Genomic DNA, 20943 nt, shown 5'->3' on the forward strand with positions numbered 1-20943 from the left:
GCATGTACAGTGTCCTGAAAATCTAATAATTCTGTTTTTCATCTGCCCTTGTACCTAAGATAAAGGGACAGAAAAATAGTCTGGTAGAGTTTCAGTTGTTTGTGGGTAACCTCTGATGCTTTCTGTTTCCCTGTTAGAGGTGAACGGGGTTGAAAGGAGATGTGTAGTGTCCAGACATTCATGCATCCTAGCATATCTTGGAAACCAGCTGATTTCGTTTGTGTATGTTGGAGCTGAATTTGCAGAATGCAGCTTTGCAGGAGAAAGCACTGGGCCTGTATCAGGGGCCTCATTTAAGGAGCAAGAGTCTGTCTTCTTGGAGAGTAGATTTATGCTTTAGTTCTTCCTTCCAGCTGTAGAAAGCTCTGATCTTTATACCGTTAAATCCATGGGCAGTTTTGCTGCAGGCTCTGCAGAAGACGAGCCGTTCCTTTCTGTTTAATGAAAAGAAGCTTATAAATTAGGGAGAGAGACATTTCTGTAAATTGTTAAGGGAAGCCAGTAGTGAACTTTGTTACAACAGCAGCATATCAGTCAGGGCCTGATCCAAAGCTCATTGACGTCAATGAGAGTCTTTCCCTTGGCTTTAATAGGCTTTGGATCAGGCCCCTGAACTGCACATCCTGGAACCCGATAAAGGAATTTATGATACATTGTTTATCTCTTGCATTTTTTTAAGCCCCTTCCAAACACTAGGTAGGAACCGGTTCCTTTGAAAACTGAGGCTGCTGAAAAGAGCTCAAGAGTAGCAGTGCTAACAAAAGCGCTCATTTGACTTACACCAACTCACTCACTAGCTCACACTCACTGATGCACAAAGATGTGTGCATGCACAACCCCACACTCACACATGTGGGTATTACCCAGCTAGATCAGTCTTTTTTTTTTCTTTTCCTCCCAGAACATCAATGCAGCTCAGTCCAGCTTCCTGCCTGAGAAAGAAAAGAAGGAGCTTCTCAGTAAACTGTATGAAGCCTACGGGATGGTCCCGAACAACCCATCCTAATCCTGCTTCTACCAGCCGGCAAGGTGCATTCACCTCTCCCCATGCGTGCTCAACTCCTCTTTATTTTAGTGGGAGCATAGGGGGAGAAGATGCCATGACACCAGCGCATAATACTGGTATTATTATGCTGACCTTTACAGTCCGAGGCATATACTATGAATCAGTATTTCCATGGTTCCCACCATATATACCTACCTACAGCATCCACGTACTAAATACATATCTGATTTCCTATATTTCTGATACACAAATGTACAGGTGGCATTTTCTGGCATAATTCCATTGTGGCTTATGCTGGTTTTACATCCTGGTGTAAATGAGAGCAAAATAAGGCCCTCTTTCTTTGTGGTGGTAGCAACATTCTTATGCAACTTTTTGGTGCTCTAGTTCCATTGCTGATCTACCTTAGTCCCTCTCTGCACTACAAACGTAATCATGTTGAGCAGCAGCTGTGGTCAAACCATGGTAGAAGACAGGTTTTTCCTCCCACCTTGTTTGTGTGCGTCGAACTGGGTAAAATACAGCTTTAGTCACCCCAGAGCCATTCACGAATTTGCCTTGCATTTGCTGAGTGCAAACTGAAACATGCCAGTGACCTAACTCAAAATGTTTCAAATTTGGCCATTTGTCTAGTGTGCAGAGGCCAGGGAGGACCTCCCTTTTACAGCCTTTAGCCCATTGGTTAGGGTACTGTCCCGGAAAGGGCTGCTCAACCTACTGAAAAGACCTAACTGGACCAGAACCCAAGCTGAGCACAGCTGACCTGAGAGTGTCAAGTCTTTTTCAGAACGAACCTCCTGAACCAATCCCAATCTGCATCATCACCGCCACCACCTTGTCCTTAGGGCTCGGCCTGGTAGGAGTTAGTCGCTCCTGACTCCTCCTCTGGCCACCTCCTGCCCATGTGATGCCTGCGTGTCCCTTGCCAGCTGCCCCCACCTTGCTGCGCCGAGGTATTGCAATTTGTCAGCATGCCCAGCCCCGAGGGTCAGGTTTTTTCAGATCTGACCCTGACAGACCTACTCTTCTACCTTACGAAGAAGAAAGAATTGAACATGGGTCTCACACAATGAAGGAGACCACCCTACCCATTGGGCTATGGGATATTCTGGTGTGGGGCTTTCTCCCTCTCCCCTGTGAAAGCTGTTCTACTGTATGTAAATAATTAAATAGTCATTAGAGCTGGGACTTCAACTTGGGTCTCCCACATGCTAGGTGAGTGCCCTAACCACCAGGCTATTTTCACTTTATTCCTAGCCCAGTGACTCTTCATTGTCATTCAAAGTGGCAGTTCATAGTCATTAGAATGACTCTATATCCTGATGGGTAGGGCACTTTGCTGCTGCTCAGGGAGACTAATTCAAATCCCTTTTCCACATCTGACAGAGGGGGAACTGAGGTCAGGTCTCCCACTACTGGGCTGAAGGTTAGAAGTACGGTGGTCATCCTCCCCCCACAACTCGCACCCGGCATTTCATGATTTCTTCTTTGCTTTTGACAAATGCCCCAAATTGAAAAATGTCATGTTGGAATGAAACCTTTTGCTTCAGCTTGACTTTTCAACTTTTTGAGTCACCATTTTTTTTTAAATACTTGTTTTCAACTCAACCCAAAATTAATTTTTTTTAATTGTCTCAGAATGGCCAGTGAACCGAAAAATCCATTATTCACCCAGTTGTAGTGTGCATGTTATAAGCATGCGAGAGAACCCTCTTCTGATGCTGGTAGATTCCTAAATAAATAGTTTAGTCACGGTTTATTCTTGTTTGTATGGATAGAAAAGACAGTGTTAATACACAGTTTGGCCATAACGGTATGTACACAAGGTTTATTTTGATTGTAAATGGGGACTAAGAACAAGATGGAAAATGCAGCAGTGGTTGCACGTAGGCTTTTTGGTTGCAGAAATACAGTAACTTTTTTTTTTAATTTAGCACTTATTTTGTACTTTTTTTTATTTATTAAAAAAAAATAGCTGTGTCGCAGGACCTTAAATCTCCAAAATGTCACTGCAGATGAGAGCATATAGTTTGGCTTCAGAACACCAGAGGGAATGTTTGGGGAGTCCAGAGACCTCCAGAGGTTTTCTTCATGTACATATAAAGTTAGTGCACATGTTTACAATTTCAGGACAAAATTCTCCTCTCCGATTCTCCACTCCAGCATTCTGCACTTCGCATATGAGTCAGACTCCCAGCAGCTGAATTTTGTTCTTACTCTATTCTATTCTATTCTATTCTATTTTTTTTAAGATTCTTAAAAATGTGGTTAACTTCTATGTTCATTTTTTCAGCCCTCTTTCTGACATAAGGTAACTTTCAGGCACTATTAGTAGAACTAAGTGAATAAACTAATGAGCTACTGTCCAATATGTAGTTAAATGGCCCAGATGCCACACGTGTTTCAGAAGGTACTTAGCAGAATTCTTGCTGGAAGTCCTGTCTTCAGTATGTTTGAGAATTTACAAAGAAAATATTAATATAATTCCAATGCCATTTTGGTGCATTATGACACTATTCTCCTTTTTATGTAAAGAAATGATTGCATGTTTGGTTGCATGTAGGTTTCAGATACTTTTACCTCTGAAGAATCTGTAAATAGGGCTGAGGAAACTGGTGGGGGGGCAGAGAGTGGGGAGAACCCCAGTATCACAAGTGGCTGCAAAAACTGGACTCAAAGCTACCAGCACCAAAAAGTTGCCTCTGATAAAGGGCTACGTTCACCATTCTCCTAGACGTTGGAAGATGGCTGAGATTTACTGCTCTGATTTCAGACATCAGCAAGCCAGTGATGGGCTGCTATAATGATTTTTATAAATGAATACAAAATGCTCTTCTCTTAAATACATTGTGCGTATATACACAAATATATAAATGAATTATTTTTTTAAAGTCAATGATAAGTTTGTCAGTGTTAAGAATGATTCTAACGTTTGTCATCCACAATCTTTTTTTGTTTGGAAATCTCTCTTCAGAAATAGCTTGTGAGAAACAGCTGTTTGCATTCTGGAGAGGCTAAGTGAAATGTTGTTCTGGTTTAATAAAATAATTTTATATTTAAAAAATAATTTTATTTCTAATTTCTGCTTAAAGAGCTAAAAGAAAACTGTCAAATTCTGCACCATAGTTCTAGCCAAATGTGACCCACATTGTTAGAACCTGGGGGATAATGGGCTCTGTGATTACATTTATATATAAAATAGCATGTCACCAAAATATTAAAGATAAAACATCTACCTACTGACCACCATCACTAGCTGCTGTTTTGACAGGACCTACAAAAAAGTAAAATGTTATGAATTCTTCCTTACTGTAGTTCCATGGGTAACTTTTTTAAAATTTCCTCTTACCTCCATATACCTAGGGCATCTGCAGGCAAACGCAAACAGTGATGGAATCTATGCAGTTATCCTGAGTGCCACAAGATGGGCTCAAGTTGCTTGAAGGGAGTCCCAGAATTCGAGGGGGTGGGATGGAAGCAGAGGTCAGGATGAACCCATTTTCCCACTTAGCAGAAGTGTAAATTGGGAATAATGTCACTGAAATCACAGGAGTTACACCATTATAGAATGGGTGCATCTTGGATCAGAATCAGGCCCTGGGTGTAGACATGGCAGATGTCATTCAGTAACTTTTGGGCCTGACCTTTTTTTTTTTTCTTTTCTCATAATGGTACAAATCAGGAGTAACTTCCTCTAAGTCAGTGGAGTTACACTGATGTGGGAGGAGACTCCTGTTTGAAGTGCAAACGTGTCTCTTGTTCAGACATTGCAGGCTCACAACTTCCTCAGTGCTGTCGATATGAGCTGCTGCAATTTCACACATCATTTCCCCCATTGTGCTCAAAGAAAGAGACACCTCACTGCCAGAAGTGACAGTGTTATTACTGGCCACTGGGCTGTGATTTTTCTAGCATGTAGTCGAAAAAAAAATGTTTTGTTTGGTGTTTTTTTCCTTCTGGGCTGTGAAGAATTAATCAGAGCTGTGAGGCAAAGCTGAACTTGGAACTGTTCCCTCTGTGGCCAGTTAGATCCTCGTGTCAGCTCACTTTTGGAGACCTGCTTTTGCAAGGGTCTTCCACCACTATGTGTCTGTGATCAGAGTTTCACTTGCACTTCCCACTGAAGTCAGTGGGAGCTCTGTGGGCCCAGCATCTCTGAAAGCCAGGATGTTACTGAACAATATGATGTGTTTGTTCTTTCAGCACAATTGTGATGGCAGCTGACTTGTAGGGTGGCTAGCATACTTCCCTATGCTGAATGTGGGACACCTGGTAAAATTGCTCGCACTCAAGCGAGTTCAACGGCAATCAGTCAGAACTGTGTAGTACAAATGTTCAGATTAACATCAAGTTGACTGAGCCCCCATTAAAAAGAAATACAGCTTAGTTGGATTCTTTATCTTCTTATCTGTAAGGCTTTAGGGTTCACACTAGGGATATAAATACCATTTTAAAAGTTAACCTTTTAAATGATTTAAAAATATGACATTTAAAGCATTAACCGATTAAGTGACTGGGGCCGACCCCGCTGGTGGGACGGGGGCCAATCCTGCTGGAACGTCTGGGCCCCTCCGGCTGGGGCTAGGGCTGCTTCTGCCTCCTGCATAGGCCTGCTGGGGCCGGTGCAGGGTTAACAGTTAAGGTGGGTTAACTAGTAAGACTATTGCGAACTGGTTAACCTTTTACATCCCTAGTTCACATGGGGAGAGATGATACATACACTCCTTCCCCCTGCATGCGCACACACATGGGGAGAGGTGACACACACACACACATACTCTCCCGTACACCTCTCTCAAACTGCAGGGGAAGAGGGTGACCGGGTGATTGACTGAGCCAACCCTCCCTGCCAGGTGCTCTCTGCCATCCATGCGTGGCTGGACCTCTAGATGGACCAGCCTCTCCTGGAACCTAGCGCTGTGTCTTCCCAAGGCAACACGTATGGGGAGGAAGGATCACATTTCCCCCCACCCCAGTTTCTGACAGGGTTCACACCAGAATGTGGCCAGTACCAGTCTTTCAGCACTGTGTGGGAGGGAAGGGATGGGAGCTGCTTCCAGCCTCAGGGAAGGAGGGGCAGTGGAAGAGATGACCTGGCCTGTGTCTTTGCAGAACTCATCTCTCCCCTACTCCATCTCCGGTTCCCTGTGGCTGGAATCAGCTTGTCCCTTCCTGCCTGCACAGTGTTGAAAAGCAGCTAACACCTCCAGGCTGCTGCTGGCCACTGACATAACTCACCTGCCTCTTGTCCACTGGCTACAGCAGGAGCAGGAAGGAGTTAAGTCCTCAGGATGCATTGTGTATTGGGGCCCAAGAAACCTGACTGCAGGGGGTTCAGCAAACCCGGCCAGAGAGGTGATTCAGCAGGGGAGGGTGCCTAGGGATGGGGCAGCCCCAGGCTCCCTGGGGTTAGGATGCAGGGAGAGGAGGAGGATGCTAAGCCCCTGCCCCAGGGGCTGCTGTGGAGCCTGCAGGTTTGGGGCATCAACAGGCTGGAAATCGCTTCCCCCCTGCCAATCCAGAGCTTAACTGAGTGGCTTCCCTGTGACCGCGCTGTGTGAGGCTTTGGCACAGGCAAGGCCGTGCCAGAGAGTCGGGCTTTCCCAGGGCACCAGCCAAACCAGAGGCAGCGGGGGAAGGAAGGAGCCTGCTGGCCAGGTTGATAAGCTGAGCACTCTGACTAGGTGCTGGTTCTCTGCACAGCACTGGGAGCGGGATGTGCCCTGCCAGGGTGCGGGGGGGGGGGGGGGGGGGGAGAGATAGGCAAGAGCAATGGGGCTGACGAGTGTTGTGAAGGGGCAAAGCAGGGAGGACAGTGAGAGCGGGAGCATGTAAAGTGCCAATGGGTGGGCAGCAGAGACAACATGTAACCAGCTGGTGTCTGGCACCTGCCCTGCCTGCTATCTCCAGACCACTCTCATCTGGAAGTTGCTCTAGCACTTGGGAGCATATGAAACTGGACAGCACTGATGTCATTTGAAATAGCTCCTGGCTCTGTGTTCCCCACATAGATTCATAGACTCTAGGACTGGAAGGGACCTCGAGAGGTCATCGAGTCCAGTCCCCTGCCCTCGTGGCAGGACCAAATACTGTCTAGGTCATTCCTGATAGACATTTATCTAACCTACTCTTAAATATCTCCAGAGATGGAGATTCCACAACCTCCCTAGGCAATTTATTCCAGTGTTTAACTACCCTGACAGTTAGGAACTTTTTCCTAATGTCCAACCTAAATCTCCCTTGCTGCAGTTTAAACCCATTGCTTCTTGTTCTATCATTAGAGGCTAAGGTGAACAAGTTTTCTCCCTCCTCCTGACGACACCCTTTTAGATACCTGAAAACTGCTATCATGTCCCCTCTCAGTCTTCTCTTTTCCAAACTAAATAAACCCAATTCTTTCAGCGTTCTGTCATAGGTCATGTTCTCAAGACCTTTAATCATTCTTGTTGCTCTTCTCTGGACCCTCTCCAATTTCTCCACATCTTTCTTGAAATGCGGTGCCCAGAACTGGACACAATACTCCAGTTGAGGCCTAACCAGCGCAGAGTAGAGCGGAAGAATGATTTCTCGTGTCTTGTTTACAACACACCTGTTAGTGCATCCCAGAATCACATTTGCTTTTTTTGCAACAGTATCACACTGTTGACTCATATTTAGCTTGTGGTCCACTATGACCCCTAGATCTCTTTCTGCCATACTCCTTCCTAGACAGTCTCTTCCCATTCTGTATGAGTTCCTTCCTAAGTGGAGCACTTTGCATTTGTCTTTATTGAACTTCATCCAGTTTACCTCAGACCATTTCTCCAGATCATTTTGACCCTATCCTCCAAAGCAGTTGCAATCCCTCCCAGTTTGGTATTGTCTGCAAATTTAATAAGTGTACTTTCTATGCCAACATCTAAGTAGTTGATGAAGATATTGAACAGAGCCAGTCCCAAAACAGACCCCTGTGATCTAGTGTGATGAGTTTGTTGATTCCACATTTTAGGGGATAGAAGTGGGGAAGAAAAGAGACCATTGTGTGCACACAAAAAACCCACTCAACTTTATCTGAGAGTTGTGTGTTCTTTATTACAACAAGCTTATACTTTATCAAACAATTATTTTTATCATGAAAAATGTCTCCAGAGTGAGAGCCTGTGAAACTTTTTCAGGAAGAACTATCTCAGAGCCAGATGGAAGCTGGAAGAGATTAGTCTGAATTTTGTCAACTGTCAAAACATACCAGAATAAAATAAATAAAAGCCACAAAGCTGTTTCTGCCCTCTTAACAGTATCTTAAAACCCTATGACCTCAAATGGTGCTCATGTGTGGTTCTGCTGAGCCTGAAGATGAGTTTGTCCATGCACCTGTGAACATTGGTCCTTTTCTGATTCCCAGAAAGCAGCCACTCAGGTTAATAGTTTTCAATTAATGCAGCAGGAACTGCTGTCACCCCTCCCTAGCTGATCCCCATGACTCCAGGTGTCTGTGTAGGCAGTGCTAAATATCCATTCACCTCTGTGCTAAGCTGGTTACAGAAGGAAGGTGAAGTAAGTGAAGCACTGAAATCTCTAATATATAGGAACAGGAAATAGAGAGTCTAAATGTACAGAGTTTAAAAAAAGTACCTTATCCAGTAAAGGCTGAATATTTTAAATTTCCTATAGAGGAAAATTGTTACTGAGGGACTTTGAGAGTGGGTCATGTGACTACCACCAGTGCAGTGGTGTTCTTAGCTGTTCTAGATAGGAGAAGAGTTCTGTGGATGTACCACTTACTGATGAGCTTCCTCCAGATATCGGAACAGAATGGTCACAGCAGAGGCATTTACAGGGAAAATTCCTTGTTCTGGTTTGGCGCTCTCAGTTGGCAGCAGAGTTGATGGAATGTTCCCTTTTTTAGTGTATACAGTAGGGCTGTCAAGGAATTTAAAAAATTGGGATTAATTGCACAAACAATAGAATACCATTTAAATATCCTGTAAAAATGATAAACAAACGAAATTGTATTTTTCAATTCACCTAATCCAAGCACAGTAGTGCAATCTCTATCATGAAAGTTGAACTTACAAATGTAGAATTATGTACCAAAAAACCTTCATTAAAAAAAAATTGTAAAACTTTAGAGCCTACAAGTCTACTCAGGCTACTTCTTATTCAGCCAGTCACTCAGACAACCAAGTTTGTTTACATTTGCAGGAGATAATGCTGCCTGCTTCTTCTTTACTATGTCACCTGAAAGTGAGAAGAGGCATTCACATGGCACTGTTGTAGCTGGTGTTGCAAGATATTTACATGCCAGATCCACTAAAGATTCATATGTCCCTTAATGTTTCAACCACCACTCCAGAGGACGTGCATCCATGCTGATGATGGGTTCTGCTCGATAACAAATCGAGAGCAATGCAGACCAATGCATGTTCACTTTCATCATCTGAGTCAGATGCCACCAGCAGAAGGTTGATTTTCTTTTTTGGTGGTTCATGTTCAGCCAGATGTAGTACAAGGGGAATGGGGTGGGGAACCCAAGCCCACCCCCTACTCTGGATCCCAACCCAGGGACCCTCTAGCAGCTGCCTCCCTGCTCTCCTTCTCAGACTTGTCCCTGGACTGCTTACCCTTCAGCCCTGTACACCCATTCAATCCTCTGTAGCAAGGCCTGCAGCCTAGAGTTTTCCTTGGCTGGAGGTCCCCAGCACTACTCTGTCCAAGGTACTACCTTTCAGCCCAGGAGCCAGTCCTCTTCCCTTTAGTAGTCAGGGACAGACTGCCTCTCTTCCTCCTAGACAGCCTTTATATAGGGCCTAACCTGGCCCTGATTGTCTGCCTCTGCCCTGCCCTGATTGGCTCCTAATAGGCCTCTATTGATTGGCTGCCGGCCTGCGCAGCTTCAAAAGACCTGTTCCAGCCTTTTTCTCAGGGAGTGGGGCACTGCCCCACCACAATTGCAATTAAGTTTTTTGAGTTAACCACATGAGTTAACTGCAACAGCCTTATTTGTAATAAACAAAGCAGGGTCTATTGCCACAATGGGCAGAACTGCTCTGAAGGAGCCACTGAGGGCCAAATTCCACACTGAAGTAAATGGAGCCCCTCCTATGTAGTCAAAGGCTGGGGTTAGTTCTGCCAAGCTCATTCCAAGGGCCCACAGCAGTGACTTTCTCAGGCTGTGGAAATGCAAGGCCTATTTCTTTAGTATGATACAGCCCCTTTGTGCTGCTCCACTGACAAAAGGCCTTAAACTCGGCAGTCCTGGCCAGCTGAGAAGGGGAGTGGACAGTGAAAAGGAGTGGCAGGAGAGTCTCTCTGCCCTGCCTGTTTCCTGGTGCTAGAAGAGTTGCTTGGGGCTATAGCGTAAGTTAGGAGAGCTCTAAGGCTGCTGTAAGTGACTCTAGGAACTGAACAAAGAATTGCAGAGCTACCAAGAGTGCATAAAAGTCAACTTTTCCTTTCTCTTTGGGTCCTGCCCTGAATACACCTGAGAGTTAGGCCCACAGAGAAATCAAAATCATTATTATGTGACCTGAGAAGGCTAAGGTGATGGTTGGTGGGGAGGCTGGGTAGAGAGATGAAGTAGAAGAAATGGAGGATAAAGGTTAAATACTCCTTCATCCTGTTTTAGCCAGATGGCTCAGCCCCAACAGCCTCAGGGGAAAAATTTATAAAACTGAAATGTTTCAGCTGCTGATGTGATTCTGAACAATAATGTTGTTTTAGGAAGTGCTGGGGATGGCTCAGTGGCTGGATGTTGGATTTTCAGAGCTGGAAAAACTTGATGACATAGATGATAGATGAGCACAAGAGACTGGTGAGAGTGCAAAAAAACAGTGGGCCCTTTTGTGGGCACTCTCTCAACAGAGAAGCCCAGGACTGAAAGGGCCATGAGACCAAGTTGAGAATGAGTCTATCCTGGAGCTGGAAGATGTAATTTCCAGCTCAGGGAGACGTACTTGTGCCAGCTCCGATCAAGCTTGTGCACTAAAAATAGAAGTGTAGCCGAGGCAGGATGGGCTATCAACTCTGACTATGATCCCTTCCAAAACCTTACTCAGGAAAGCTAGCCTCTCCAACTGGCTTGCGCAGCCTCAGCTGTGCTGCTGTATTTAGCACATTAGCTCTTGCAGAGTCACTGTGAATCTGTCTCCTCAAGATGGAAATTAAACCTTCCAGCTGGAGCAGATGTTTGCACTGAAGGATTTAAATGTGTTAGAGCTAACACATGCTGTGGGTTTACTGTTCATTGTGAGGAAGCTCTCAGTACTACTGCTATGCTATGTCTGGCGTGCAGTTAGATGATTTCAGTATCCAGGGCTTTCAATCCAGCACATTTCACCAGTGCTAAAATCTACAAATCTGTTATATTCATTTAAAATTTGACATGTAAAGAAAGATAGTAAGAAGTGGAACTCTTTCCTGTAACTCACTCACGCCCAAGCAACGTTTCTGTGCCTATAGTGTCTAAAAAATGTAACACGTGGTTAAGGATTAGAGGCCTGTGAAAGGTTAATAAAGAGAAAGAAAGGAAAAAGGTTTGAGAACCTGTGTGTACTTACCTGTCATATGTGCGGACAGGACAGTATCTGTGTGTTTGGCTTCTTAAATTAATAAAGCAGAATCAGAAAATAATTCCTTGGTATTTCTTCAATGCCAGCTTAAATGGAGTCCCAATACGGACAAAGAGAAACTGTGTCCTGCCCTCTAAGTGGCTCCATTCAGTCTCACATCTAATTCTGCCTCTCCCTTGCCTCATAATGTACTTGAGTGCTCAGCTATGGGCAGTTCTCCCGTTAGCAGTTTTAGTACTTTTTTTAATTGGCATCACAAACAGGATCAGGAGCCCAAAGCAGGATGTGTAGTGCCCAAAAGGGGAAATCCTCACCTGGGGGCTGCTGGCCAGCTTTCTGAGAAGGGGAGCCACACAAAACTCATAGTTGCTAAGAGCACCTTTCAAAGCCTCACCATAAAAAACAGAGTGATCTGGTGACAAAGGGAGGCTGCCATGTTCCTGACCAGGTGCTGAGCTTCCTGGTGACTGCAGGGAGAGGGTTTGGGGAAAAATTATCCCCGCCCAGAGTTAGGAGAAAAGATAGGAAGAAGGGATATCTGAGCTATAATATATGATGTTGCCAGTACAGTATGGGCAAGGGAAGAGGGGAGGGTTAGGAATAAGAAAACAGCTGAGACTGGAGGATTCATTTTGAAGGGAAATGCAGAGTCTGATTTTAATGTGACTTTAAGGGTTAGTGTTGTTATGAAGTTCCAGATCTTTAAAGATAATTAGGTACCTAAAGATGTAGATAGACACCCATTGGGATTTTCACAATTGCCTAGATGCCTAACTCCCATTGATTCCAAGTCCTTCTGGGTGCTTATTTTAAGTGCCTAAATATCTTTAAAAATCTGGCCTGAAGAGTCTAGAGCAGGGGTAGGCAACCTATGACATGCGTGCCGAAGGCGGCACGCGAGCTGATTTTCAGTGGCACTCACACTGCCCGGGTCCTGGCCACCGGTCTGGGGGGGAGCTTCTTCATTTTAATTTAATTTTAAATTAAGCTCCTTGAACATTTTAAAAAGCTTATTTACTTTACATACAACAATAGTTTAATTATATATTATAGACTTATAGAAGGAGACCTTCTAAAAACATTAACATTTATTACTGGCACGCGAAAACTTAAATTAGAGTGAATAAATTAAGACTCGGCACACCACTTCTGAAAGGTTCCCAACCCCTGATCTAGACCTATGTTTATTTAGCAGTAAAGCATGGCTGGCAGGGAACAATAAGATGCCAGCCCAAAAGAGGCCTCACCATCTTCCACTAAGAGACACACAGCAACTCCAGGACTGAAAAATACCTGTTCATGCTGCAACCTCTTAATTACTATTAATAGTAAATGCCTGACAAGGTCCCAGCCCTTGATTTAATGGGCTAAAAGGCTATATATATATATATATGGCAACCACTCTTGAAGTTTTCTGTAGTAACTGGGAAAACATCAATACCAGCTGATGATAACTGAGCCAGCACACTCTATCTACTGAGGGACATGGAACTTCAATTTCAAATGTCATCTCTGTAACTCAGAGTTAAATGAATGGTCATGTGGCAGCAGATGGAGCTTCACCTTCAGCCCAAGTGGTAGATATCTTTGTTTTTAGAGCTGAATCCCATTAATAATTCCAGGGTGCCTGGCTGCAGTTTTGCTGCTAACCAAAGGCCCAAATCTTCAACACTTGCAGCAAATAGCACTTACATGAGTAATAATATCCTTGCTCTTCCAGGCAGGGACTCCCTCTTACTATATATTTGTATCATAACTAGAATAATAGGGTTCTGATCTTGGTTGGGGCAGTTAGCTGCTGCAATAAATAATACATATGACATGGAACATATATTATCATTAAACACTGTAGAAAGCAGGCTGCTAGGCTTGTAGATTTGCCAGCATATGAGTCCCTGCTAAGGTCTGTCCTGCCACTTGATTCACGTAGGCAGCCCTCTGCATTTGTATGGGAACCCCATTGACCTCAGTGGGAATCTGTGCCAGCACAGAGGTCCAGCCACATAGATCAGTTTGTAGCATGGGACTGCTGGTCTTGTGCACTAGAGATTTCAGAACATTTGGTGCGTTATTTATTAAGAACATAAAAATGGCCATACTGGGTCAGACCAATGGTCCATCTAACTCAGTATCCTATCTTCCAGGAGTGACCAGTGCCAGATGCTTCAGAGGGAATGGTCAGAAAAAGACACCCCCTTTCATCCACTCCCAGCATCTGACAGTCAGGAACACCCAGAGCATGGGGGTTGCATCTATGACCATCTTGGCTTATAGCCATTGATAGACTTTATCCACCATGAACTTATCTAATTCTTGTTTGAATCCAGTTATACTTCTGGCCTTCGCAATATCCCTGGTAACAAGTTCCATGGGTTGATGGTGCATTGTATGAAGAAGTACTTCCTTATGTTTGTTTTAAACCTGCTACCTACTGATTTCATTGAGTGACCCCTGGATAAATAACAGTCCCTTGTTCACTTTCTCGACACCATTCATGATTTTATAGACCTCTATAAAATCCCTCCTTAGGCATCTCTTTTCCAAGCTGAATAGTCTGTTTTTTAATCTCTCCTCATATGCAAGCCGTTCCATACCCTTAGTCATTTTCGTGGCCCTTCTCTGTACTGTTTCCATTGCTAATACATATTTTTTGGGATGAGGTGACCAGTGCTGCATGCAGTATTCAAGGGTTGAGTGTACCATTGATTTCTATAGTGGTATTATATTTACTGTCTTATTGCCTTTCCTAATGGTTCCTAACATTCTGATGGAGAACATTTATTAATCATTCATCATATTTATTACAGTAAAGCCTAGGGCCCAACACAATTGTGTCCCCCATTGTGCTAGACACCATACAGAGCAGTAGCCAGGCCCTGCACCCAAGAGCTTACACTATAAACAGACAGGAAAGACAAAAGGGCGGGGGAGGAGTGTAATACACAAGCAGAGTGAATAATGTGTTGGCAGCAAATGTCACAACACTCCAGCTCTCTTGTAACCGCAATGGTGCTGGTTCCTTCCGCCCAGTGGTTTGGCACCTGCACACAAGTCTCCCAGGATCTGCTACCATCCCGGGGCTGCTACTGGCTGCTGGGCTGCAATAGACCCCTGGTTTGCTCTCTGCCCTGCATTGTGGCAGGGTGCGATGGGTCTGAGGATTGGCGACAGTGGCATCGTGACCCCTGGCTGCAGGCATCATCTCCTCTCCTTCAACCCAGCAGCCCCCATCCTCGCTCACTGCAGCCCACCTCAGGGCAGAGCCTTAACCAGAGCGTCTCTGGAGAGCTGGCACCTCTGCACAGTCTCCAGGGGGGTGGAGTGGGGAGTTGCAGCCAGGGGTCTTTGGGGGAGAGAGGAGGAAGCTGCTTGCAAGGCAGGTTGGTGGGGGAGCCCCTGGCTGCACAGGGGAGCGGGGCCCGGGGGCAGGGCCAGGCTGCAGGGATTCCCCGCCCCAGCGGAGCAGCCAGGGCGCGGTGGGTCTCAGGTTGCGGGGAGCCGCGAGCTGAGCCCCGCGGAAAGGGCGCGGGCGGGTGTCAGCGAGGCGGGGCCGGCGCGAGAGCTGGGCGGGGCCGGGCTCCAGCGTCCGGGCAGCCCCGATGTCCCGCCAGTAGCGCGGGCTGGAGGGAGGCAGCGGCTGCAGGATGGAGCAGGACGCGGGGTAGGGTCCGTTTGTCTTCGACCTGCCCAAGGTGAGCGGCTGCCTCCCCCCTGCTGGATGCTCCTGGGTCCGAGCCGGGGGCTGCGACCCTCCCCTGGGCGGGCGGTTCCGCGATGGGGCTAGGGGAGCAGAGCGCGGTGGGGCAGCCCACCCCTCGCTTACTCCGGCACGTGCCTGCCCCCCCCCCGGCAGTGGGGGGAGCCTGTCTGCCTCCCGCCCCTCGCACCTCTGCCTGGAGCCAGATTCACGGCCGGCCTTAGCGGACATGGCACCCTGGGCGAACTTGCATTTTGGTGCCCCCCTTGCCTGGGCCCCCATGGGCTCCCAAGTCTCACCGCCCTCCCTTCACCCCAACCCTGCACTTTGCCTCTGTGCCCCAATGCCTGCCCCCTCCTGTGCCCCAATGCCTGCCCCCTCCTGTGCCCCAATGCCTGCCCCCCTCCTGTGCCCTAACCTCTACACTGTGCCCCCATGTCCCTAATCCCTGCACTCCCTTTATCCTAACTCCAGCAGCCCTAACACCTGCACTGCACCCCCTTTGCCTCTAACCCCTTCATCCTTCTCCTATGCCCACATGGGGAAACTGGCCTGGATGCACAGAGCAGCTGGCATTGTTGCTCGCTCCCCCTCGAACTGCTGCTCCTTCGCCCCACGCACCCCTAAGGGGCTGTGAGGGGGGACATCGAGGAATGGCAGCACGGCTCCCTGCATCCAGGTCTCTTTCCCCACCTGGGCTGTATAAGGAGAAGGCAGGAGAGCAGCAGCTCCTGTTGCTCATGGCACAGCACAGCCTAGGTGGGGAGAATGACCTGGATGCAGGGAGTGCTGGTTTTGGGTGTGTTGGGGGGACTGTGTGAGGGACACTGTGTATGTGTGAGTGTGTGTGTGTGTGTTGGGGCAGAGAACGTGTGTGTGAGAGTGCATGTGTGTGAAAGATTGTGTGTATTTGAGAGACGGTGTGCATGTTGGTGCTTGGAGTGTGTGAAAAATGATGAGTGTGTTGGGGAGTGTGCAAGAGAGTGCATGTGTAGGAGAGGCTGTGTGTATGGGTGTGTTGAGACGAGTGTGTCACAGAGTGTGTGAGAGAGAAACAAAGCAATATACATTGGAAAACATAATTCCAACTCTACATATAAATTGATGGGGTCTAAATTAGCTGTTACCACTCAAGAGAGAGATCTTGGCATCATTTGGAAAGTTTTCTGAAAACATCACTCAATGTGAAGCAGCAGTCAAAAAGGTGAATAGAATGTTGGGAATCATTAAGAAAGGGATAGATTATAGGACATAAAATATCACCTCTATATAAATCCAGGGTATGCCCACGTTTTAAATATCACATGCAGATATGGTCGCCCCATCTCCAAAAGATATATTGGAATTGGAAAAGGTTCAGAAAAGGGCAACAGAAAGGATTAGGGGTATGAAATGGCTGACATATGAAGAAAGATTAATAAGACTGGGACTTTTCAGCTTGGAAAAGAGATGACCAAGGGGGGATATGATAGAGCTCCATAAAATCATGACTGGTGTGAAGAAAGTAAATAAGGAAGTGTTATTTACTCCTTCTCATAACACAAGAACTAGGGGTCATCAAATGAAATTAATAGGCAGCAGGCTTAAAACAAACAAAAGGAAGTATTTTTTCACACAACACACAGTCAACCTGTGGAACTCCTTGCCAGAGGATGTTGTGAAGGCTAAGACTATAACAGGGTTCAAAAAGAGGATAGATACCTCAATGGCTATTAGCGAGGATGGGCAGGGATGGTGTCCCTAGCCTCTGTTTGCCAGAAGCTGGGAATGGGCAATGGGGATTGGATCACTTGATGATAACCTGTTCTGTTCATTCCTTTTGGGTACCTGGCATTGGCCACTGTCGGAAGACAGGATACTGGGCTAGATGGACCTTTGGTCTGACCCGGTATGGCCGTTCTTATGTTCTCATGTTTAACAGTCTGTATGTGTGTAGTGAGAGGTGTGTGTATGTGCCTGAGTGAGTGTATGAGCAAAATGTCTCTTTAAGAAAGCACTCAGGATCTTGTTCAGACGCCAGCAGCTGCTGGTAGCTCTGGGCCTGGAGAGGCAGCAGCATAGATTTCCCCCATGACCCTTCACCCTTGCTCAGAGGAGACCAGGTACATGGGCAGTGGGAGGGAGGCACCCAATATCAGCTCCCTTCCCATCCCCTGCACAGCAGGATAGGGCATTCGCAGTCCCGAGCAGTGTGGTCGGGGGTGGCTCTGGGGGAGGAATGGTGGGAGGGAACAGGAGTACATATGTTGCCCAGTAGACCGTGTAGCATTGCAGTTGAGTTATCATACCCTAATAAATCCCAGGCACTTCTAATGTAGGGCAGGTGTTACTCCAAACCCTCCAAAGTTCAACATGTGTGACAGGGGCCTGTTTTAAAATGGTGACAGACAGCCAACAAGAAGTATCATCTGAGAGATGAGAAAGCAGTATTTGGCTTCTGTCTCAGCAATAGCATTTTCTGTACACTTGCTGTTAAGATCTCATATTTCTAATACTAATGGTTTACAGTAACATAAACTCCTTCCAGTCTACACATGTAGTGGTCGCTTAGACCCTGAGCATGTGAGCAAGAACCAAGCAGTCAAGCACCTCAGAGAGAGAGAATGCTTTTTGCCACCTCAAAGCCCTGGCCCACTGTCATAACCTAGTCCCAGATTTGGACCTTAGCGTCCAACATATGGGGGTTAGCATGAAAACCTCCAAGCTTAGTTACCAGCTTGGACCTGGTAAAGCTGCCACCACCCAAAAAATTAGAGTGTTTTGGGGCACTCTGGTCCCCCCAAACCTTCCCTGGGGACCCCAAGACCCAAATCCCTTGAGTCTCACAGCAAAGGGAAATAAACCTTTTCCCTTCCCCCCTCCAGGTGTTCCTGGAGAGATGCACAGAAGCAAGCTTTGTGAATCTAAACAGAGGGATTCCACCCTCCCCGTTTCCAGCCTTGGAAAACAGAAGTACCGAGAGCTGATTTCTCTTCCCCCCTCACCCAGAGGGAATGCAAAGTCAGGCTAGTAAATCTAACACACACAGATTTCCCCCTGACTTCTTCCTCCCACCAATTCCCTGGTGAGCACAGACTCAATTCCCTGGAGTTCCCCACTAAAGAAAACTCCAACAGGTCTTAAAAAGAAAGCTTTATGTAAAAAGAAAGAAAAATACATAAAAATGGTCTCTCTGTATCAAGGTGACAAATACAGGGTCAATTGCTTAAAAGAAATGTGAATAAACAGCCTTATTCAAAAAGAATACAATTCAAAACACTCCAGCAACTACACACATGTAAAATACAAAAAAACATATAAATCACTATCTGATCTTTTGTACTTACAACTGGGAAACAGAAGATTAGAAAGCAAGAGACAGAAATCCTCCCATAGCCGAGAGAGGGACAGGCACAAGACAAAGAACTCAGACACAAACTTCCCTCCACCCAGACCTGAAAAAGTCTGGTTTCCTGATTGGTCCTCTGGTCAGGTGCCTCAGGTTACCTCTTTCCAGGTGTAAGAGACATTAACCCTTAGCTATCTGTTTATGACACCCACTCTCTCCAGTGTCCCATTCCAGTTGTGGCCATCCCTGATGCTTCCAAGGAAGAAGTTTTAACCCCTGCTTCACCCCAGAATACAATTGGAATCCCTTCCTGACTCCTGCAGGTGGCCAGCTGAAACCCTGAAGCATGACCATTTAGTGACATAAACTGGAGTGAGCTCCAGGGCTGTTGAGCCTTGCCTCCTACTATCACAAGCAATCCTGTCATACAGTCACACTCATAAATTTGTCCAGTTCTCTCTCAAAACTAAGTTGTTTGCCCCCACCACTCCTATCGGGACACTGTTCCAGAACTGTTCCTGATGGTTGGAAAGATCGTGTTCCCTGCATACATTGTAAATATCATCAAACATGCATAGTTTATTGAGGGCCACTGTGCCAGCCAGAGTGGCATGGTTCATGATGTTGCATCGTGTAGTGAAGTTCCGAGATGTGGCTCAGTGCTGTGAATCCACAAATATTTGGGGTGGTGCCAGATGGGGTCAGTGTGTGCACTCCTTTGCCCATCAATGGAGAGTTTGAAGTAGTACCTGATAAGGCTCCCTGCCTAGGGTAATGAGTGAGAGCCAACGATGAACCCAGTGGATGAGGGCCAGGTTACCCAGCAGTGGTGAAGGTGGATGAGACATCACTGGATGTCTGGATTGCATAGGGTGGGAGAAGAACTAGATCTTTGTAACAGTCATCCAGTTCCTCAAGAACCAACAGCATCTGGCAGAAGAGTTTCTGGGAAAGGGAATGGTGCCCCCCCAAATAAACCCCCTGTATACTTAGAATCATAGAATACCAGGGTTGGAAGGGACCTCAGGAAGTTATCTAGTCCACCCACCTGCTCAAAGCAGGACCAATCCCCAGACAGATTTTTGCCCCAGGTCTCTAAATGGCCCCTTCAAGGATTGAACTCACAACCCTAGGTTTAGCAGGCCAATGTGCAAACCACTGAGGGCTCCCTCCCCCCAGTCCCACAGAGGCAGAGTGAAACAAAGAAGTAACAAAGATAAACAATGTGAAAAATCCTGTGCTTATCCAGTTCCCCACTTTGTCCATTTCATTTGGAGAGACAAGGCGCCACTCAGCTTTGAGTAGTTCCTTACAGCCCTGGAACCTGATGGTGCTGGGCTTTTTTCTTGCACGCTGCACACTACTTTGAGTGGAGTTGCTCAGATGCTCCTTGCCCAATTTCATTATCCCTGTTTTATCACAAGCTATTTGAGGGGGAGCGAACCCTGTCCCGGAGTCATGGAGTAGAACCTTGTTACTTTCCTGCTGCAGTTTACAAGTGTCTTGTTTACAATAGCAACAGAGGGTAAAGGCAGATGGCCCGCAATTTAAAGGAAGCTTCTTAATGTTGCTTTCACTTTCTTGAAAGTACTGCACTTGTGGGTCGCTTTTGCAGGAAATGTTTGCAATGAGGTAGGAGCATATAGTTGCACATATAGGATTTTGTACATGGCACAAGGTGGAATAAATATGGATCGTGAGCCTCAAGCCTATAATTCCATCAAAGGGTTGTGCGGTCACCAAAACCCCCAAGGAGTGAAGCCTCTGTGAAGCCTCAGAAAGAACAGGAGTACTTGTGGCACCTTAGAGACTAACAAAATTTATTTGAGTGTAAGCATAAATTTGTCAGTCTCTAAGGTGCCACAAGTATTCCTGTTCTTTTTGCGGATACAGTCTAACATGGCTGCTACTCTGAAACCTGTGAAACCTCAGTCATTGAATGAAATTGGAGCCCAAGAATTCAAAACTTGCCAGATTTTTACATTTTGAAGAGGACGGATCCAGGACCTGTATCACTTTGTGCTCTGCATGGTCTACAGCTCCCTCCTGCTGCTGCACTTTCTTCCATCCACATCCTTCACTCCTGTCCCTCTTGCTAATTTCTTCCACCTTGACTCCCATCCCTCCTTCCCTGCTGCTACCTCTCTCCTTCTATTGCTTCCTTTGTCCTCTGCTCCCCATCTTGTTTCTCACAGCTCATTCTATTCTGATCCTTGTCCTGATTACTAGAACCATATAATTCATGTATCATGGGTAGAAATCTCATGCCAGTGAATGACCAGGTTTTGACCTGGTCAGTCTGGGTTCTTGTATTTGCACCCATCTCCATAGAAACTGAATGCCTCCCTAGAATAAAGAGCAACAA

The 20943-nt window shown here is 46.2% G+C and overlaps 2 protein-coding genes across 3 annotated transcripts in view; both read left to right on the forward strand.

Moving 5' to 3' along the window:
- LOC127030984 (adenosine deaminase-like) overlaps window positions 1-20943 on the forward strand; it is an 89142-nt gene that overhangs the window by 37094 nt on the left and 31105 nt on the right. The window lies entirely within an intron of this gene.
- Window positions 1-20943, forward strand: part of LOC127030714 (adenosine deaminase-like) — an 88982-nt gene that overhangs the window by 35953 nt on the left and 32086 nt on the right. Inside the window, exon 12 of one of the 2 annotated variants that reach the window (XM_050917439.1) lies at window positions 902-1029. In XM_050917439.1, the coding sequence (XP_050773396.1) occupies window positions 902-1006 (105 nt within the window). In that variant the 3' untranslated portion in view covers window positions 1007-1029. Of the gene's footprint in view, window positions 1-901; window positions 4203-20943 lie in introns of those variants that run through there. The other variant, XM_050917438.1, reaches the window with a different exon arrangement.

This window comes from Gopherus flavomarginatus, chromosome 11 (assembly GCF_025201925.1).
Source record: "Gopherus flavomarginatus isolate rGopFla2 chromosome 11, rGopFla2.mat.asm, whole genome shotgun sequence".
Taxonomy (NCBI): Eukaryota; Metazoa; Chordata; order Testudines; family Testudinidae; genus Gopherus; species Gopherus flavomarginatus.